General features: G+C 46.4%; 1 protein-coding gene across 3 annotated transcripts in view; it reads right to left on the reverse strand.

Moving 5' to 3' along the window:
* Positions 1–1,473: 1,473 nt before the first annotated feature.
* Positions 1,474–5,678, reverse strand: part of TBX5 (T-box transcription factor 5) — a 45,204-nt gene continuing 40,999 nt past the window's right edge. For 2 of the 3 annotated variants that reach the window (XM_046638913.1, XM_046638914.1), the window contains one exon: positions 1,474–3,541. In XM_046638913.1, coding sequence (XP_046494869.1) covers positions 2,964–3,541 — 578 coding nt within the window. In that variant the 3' untranslated portion in view covers positions 1,474–2,963. The remainder of the gene's footprint in view (positions 3,542–5,678) is intronic. The other variant, XM_046638915.1, reaches the window with a different exon arrangement.

A 5,678-nucleotide genomic window follows, 5' to 3' on the forward strand; every position in this document is an offset into this window, starting at 1 on the left:
CTAAACAATTATAAAACTACATGAACATTGGGCTATTACATTCTTAAACCTACCAATTCAGTGAAAAGATCCTTTATAACCATTGTTTGGAACCCAAAGAGGTTAACCTGCCTCTGTTATGGGATGAGAGTGTCCTTTCCTGATTTATGAAACTTGCTGTGAACAAGTTTTTAACAATTTTCCAATGATGGCAACTGTTTGCGTGCCGGGGCGGGGTGTGAATTTGGTATTCCGGTGAAAAAATAAGACTGACTGACTATATTGTATAGCTGGTAAATTAGTTTGGAAGGTAATTTTTTCAAAGGCAACCTTCTTTTTTGTGATCTCAGGAGAATAAATATCTATTTAGAGTTAGAACTTATGCAGCGAAACTTTACTAATTCCTTCTCTGTGGGGATGGGAAGGCCATTGACCCAGTTTCTCCATCATTCTTGAAAGAAGCTGAATTGTCATTTCTTTATAATTAATTCACACTTCTTGGAAGTTCTTTGCTTAGGAAAGTTTCCAGGGGGACCTGATCAAATGAATAATTTGTGATCAACAAGCCATTTGCCCTGCTTCAAGGAGATGTGACATATTCGATGGCTCTGGATAATTGGAAAAGTGTGGGCATTGAAATGATAAAAATAGAAAAAAATGCAGGGGGGCGGCCCAGTGGCGCAGTGGATAAGTTCAGACGTTCTGCTTCGGCAGCCCAGGGGTTCGCCAGGTTAGGATCCCGGGTGTGGATATGGCACCGCTTGGCAAGCCATGCTGTGGTAGGTGTCCCACATATAAAGTAGAGGAAGATGGGCATGGATGTTAGCTCAGGGCCAGTCTTCCTCAGCAAAAAGAGGAGGATTGGCAGCAGATGTTAGCTCAGGGTTAATCTTCCTCAACAAAAAAAAAAGAGAGAGAGAGAGAGAAAGCAATGGATAAATCAAATGCTTCCTTTAGAAAAAAGAAAAAAAATGCAGTACTAACTTACTCACCAATTTGCTGCTCTATTCTGCCCCGTAGGAGTTATACAGGACAAACGCACAAATTCTAAATGTGTGGGTTTTAAGTAAATCTCCATTGAGGGTCCATAAAGTTGCTCGCCAAGCGACCTCTAAAACACTTGATGCCAGCAAGCAATTCGAAGAAAGAGATCCTGCAGAAAACCAACGATTGGGTGGTCCACATGGCCTGACCAATATCATTTTCTGATCAGTTGGGATTCCTGACGATTTTTCTTTTCCAATGCTGATACGAATTCAATTAAAACAAATGAATCCATTCCAGGAATATCAGCCAGTGGATAAATATATTAGCTCCACCACACTCAAATACAACGGGTTCCAAATATCCATGAGACCAGCAGGAGAAAGCAGATGGGGCGAAGAACCCACATGAAAGACAACTCTTTCCTATTTCCTCTGCCCGATTTCCCCTCTACTTACTCAGCAGAAAGAACAGGAAAAAAAAATGGGGTTCAAGTCCCTTGTACTTTTTTAAGCACATGGTATTTATTAGGCATTAATTGGCACACAATATACGGAGCGAGTACTTAATTCTTGCCCTCCCCCCCTTAGCAACATAAAAAGACATAATCGCATAAGGACACTCACATAAACATACTCACACACTCTCACGTACTTGGACACACTCAGCTTCACATATTACCCTGTTCTCTTTATTAGGGTCAGTTAAAAAAAATTTTTTTTTAATCAAGAAAGCAAAGCACATTCAAGAGAAAAAAAAAAAAACGCAAACTTGGTTTTGAGTATCAATAAAATTAAAAAGCTCTTGGCCAGCTCCCATGCTGGATTTCATTTCATGTTATTACTTAATTAGAACTCCTATTTATAAATAAATAGTACCAGTAAAATATTACATCTGAAGAACCCTGCAATAACGTTTTACTTACACACTTTTTTATACTGTTTTCTGTTTTCAATAACCACAGTTTGGCGTCGGCATTTGGTGTCGGGGCGGTTTCTTTGGAGAGACCTGATGGGCGAGCACGTCTTGCCTCTTCCCTAGGAATGGTGGCTGTTTCTTTGCATCCAGACTGGAGGTTTGGAAGCGGGGGCTGGCGTTTTTCTATCGGGACGAATATTTATTTTGGCTTTGTCACAACTCTTGTCAGCACAGAGCTTGCTCCTTATCACAGTTCTGCCCGCATGGAAACCCGGGCTTTTTAAGTTTTTCAAAGCGAGCCTTCCGGTCGGGAAGCTATAGGCCACGTTTTAGCGACAGACGGCTGGAAACAGGAGGACTGAGGAAGATAGGACCCCAGATGGAGCCCAACGTCATCCTGACTGTGCTGCTAAACAGATCGCAAAACTGGGCTCCGCGATGGTGGGGAAGGTGGGAGAAAATCGGAGAAAAGGTGGGACCCAGGAGACCTGTTCAGAGAAATCGCATGGCAGAGGTAGGTAATTTCTTAGTCAAGGGGAGGGTGGCGAATTTAGATTTGAGGGGTGGCATATTCGAGGGGAACCCCACAAGTACATAATTTGACACATACTTGCCTCAGACCTCCCCCAAAAGAAGGGACTGGGTCCCATTAAGAAAATTGAAAGAAAAAATATATTATTATTTATTATATAACAATGTCAACATTAACACCAAGACAGGCAAAGGCTCCAACTACGCTTCAGGATGAAACACTCGATGAGGCAAGATTCTCCGGAGACCAAAAGGAGGAATCGGGAGGACTTGCGGAGGTGGTGTGAACGTGGCCGGCTGATGGGCGTGGCGGTCATGGGCTTCATCTTTTTTTGTTTGTTTTTTAAGTTTTGAGACAGAACAACAAAGTCACATTTTTTGAACTGTGGTTTCAAGCGACTGATCAGATCAGTGTCCAGGGGGTCTCTAGAGCAGACGTGAACACGGGGTGACATGAAGGATCTTGTCCACGGGGTTCTCTCGGCTACCGTCTCTCTCCCTCGCGCTCCTCTCTCTCTCGAGCGAATGTCCATTCAGAAGCAGGCCTTAATTTAGCTGTTGTCACTCCACTCTGGCACCATGCCGACTCCGTGCACAGAGTGGTACTGATGCGGGGACAGAGTTCTCGGCACGCCGTGAGAGTAAAGGAACTCAGAGGGCTGAAGGCTACCTGGGGACTGGAGGCCAGTCTGAGGTCCGCACTGCCTGACCACAGGCTGGTGGGCCACTGAGGTCTGGTGCTGGAACATTCCTTCTCCAAGCTGCGGGGAGCCATGGTTGGCCATGCCGGCCAGCCGGGGGACCAGGGGCCCCGAGGTGAAGTGAGCAGAGAAGTGCTGGTAGGGTAGCCTGTCCATGGGCTGCACAGCGGTGACCGTGCAGCTGCCATAGGAGGGCATGCTCGGCCACGTGTTGCAGCTGATGTCTTCCAGGCTGGGCACCGGCTCACTGGGCGGGGCAGAGCTGGCGTACATGCAGGCCTGTCGCTGGGCTGACTCTGTCCTGTAGGAGGCGCTCAGGCCCTGTTGCTGGGGGTAGCTGGAGCGGTAGAAGGGGTCCTCTTCACTGGGCGACGTCTCCATGTAGGGCTTCTTATAGGGATGGTCTGTGGTGGAACATTCTTCATCTGCTAAGACAGGAGGAGAGAGACCAATGAGGCCAGGACCGGCCACCCCACAGCTAGAGGCACAGACAGCCATTTGACCAAAGGACTGAAGAATCAAGTCCGTGAGTCTGCTAGCTCCAGCCTCCATTCTGGTAAAATGGGGTGGACTGTAATGGTTAGACCTTGGGCTATGGAGTCCTAAGCAGTTGGACCTTTCTGAGCTCAGTTTCTTCGTAAAATGGAAAGGGTCATAACAGCACTGTCTACGAAGGGAGGTGTTGAGAATGAGAAGGGAAAATATAGATTAAGTGCTTCGTGCAGAGCTCGGTACAGGGAAACACTCAATGAATCATAGTTATCATCATCTTCCTTGTTCCCTGGCATGTAAATTCCATGAAGGTTGAATATCGTCTGTATGACCCATCGTTACATTCCCAGAACCTGGCGCATTCCTAGTAAGAAAACTAATAACAAGAGTATCAACCATAACAGTAAAAACAACTCATATAGTGTTTACTCTGCCCGGCACTGTTCTAAGACCCCTCCATAAAGTCACCCATTTCATCTTCACAACAACCTTGGGAAGTGGATTCTATTATTATCCCCATTTTACAGATGAGACAAAGGAGACACAGAGAGGTTAAGAAACTCACCCCAGGTCTTACATGGCTGGTAAACAGTGGATCTAGGATTAGAATCCAAGAAATGTAACTTCAAAGCCTGCTCTTCCATACCATGCTACATGGAGAAGACACGCAAAAATATTTGTGTAATGGATGGAAGGATGGATAGACAAATGGACAAATGGATGGGAGCTTGAAGGAATCACCAGATCCTTTACTGACGCCTTGTGTAAGCAACCATCCAGTTAACATCTGTTGAGTCGGTACACATTAACGTGTCCCTGTTTCCTTGCTCAGCAAGTCACTTCCCTTCTCCAGGCACTAGCTATTCCCCAGTGTAGAGCAGTGGAGATAGACCTGTCTCTGAAGGAGGGTTTTCCTGAACGACTTTGGTGTCACTGACCCCTTTGGGAACTAACAAAAGTACTGGGCTGTCTCCTAGAAAAATACACTGACACACAAAGTTTTGAGAATCGCATGTGCCTTCAGAGTTTTGCACACAACTTCAAGGGGCTCAAGGGCTCCCTACAATCCAGACCCCAGGGTAAGAAGCCTAGACATGTCTGGGTCTGAATCTAGCTCTCCTACTTAATATCTGTGTGACATCAGCCTCTGCCCTCTAGGAGCCTCATTTTCATCATCTCTGAATCCGAGTTGTAATACTTACTTTCCTGGGCAGCTAAGAATGAAATAAAATCGAGCATGTAAGTCACTTGAGCGCCATCATCGAAGGCAGCTCTTGTTTGAAGGGTAACACCACCAGTCAGTCTCGCGCCAAACCGGATCTATAATAACACATCTCCACGTGTTTCCTCCGGGGGAAGCAATACCTGGGAATTTCTCCCAAAGTATAAACCTCAGAACAGATTCATTCCTGAGCTGGAATTTTACCCCCCAAAACTGCAGGCTTTCTTTTCTCACCCACCAATCTCTTTCTAATCAATGAATGTCAAGAAATACGTCTGTCTTTGGGGAGTGTGAAGGAAAATGAAACACAGGACACTGGACGTGCCTGCAACTCACTGTGATGGTCCGTGGTGTGAGGGCAGGACGTGGGACTAAATAAACGGAGGAAGGAATAGCTATTATTTATTGAGCACCTACTAAGTGGCCTTCCTCTAACCTCATAGTAATTCCTCAAGGTGGCTGCTCTCATCCCTGTCTCACAGAGGCAGAAGCTGAAGCTCAGAGAAGCGACCTGCCCAAGGTCACACAGCTGGGAAGGAGCAAAGGCTGGGATCTAAGCCAGGTCTGACTTACCTTGTCTACCACACCTTGCTTCCTGCTCTCTAGATTTCTACCTGCTGATGCCACTCATTCAATCATCCAACAGATATTTACTGAGCCCCCACCAGGTGCCAGGTACTGCACCGGGTGCTGGAGATAGAGTGGTCAACAGGTAGTCATGGTCCTGCTCGGTGTGCATCCTCGGCCCCTCTCCATCCCACCCTGAGCAGTGAGCGAGGGAGGCTGACACTCTGTGATTAGGAAGTGGTCCTCGGATATAAAGCATCAAGTCAGGAGGTGGTCCTCGGATA

Source organism: Equus quagga, chromosome 15, assembly GCF_021613505.1.
Source record: "Equus quagga isolate Etosha38 chromosome 15, UCLA_HA_Equagga_1.0, whole genome shotgun sequence".
Lineage (NCBI taxonomy): Eukaryota > Metazoa > Chordata > Mammalia > Perissodactyla > Equidae > Equus > Equus quagga.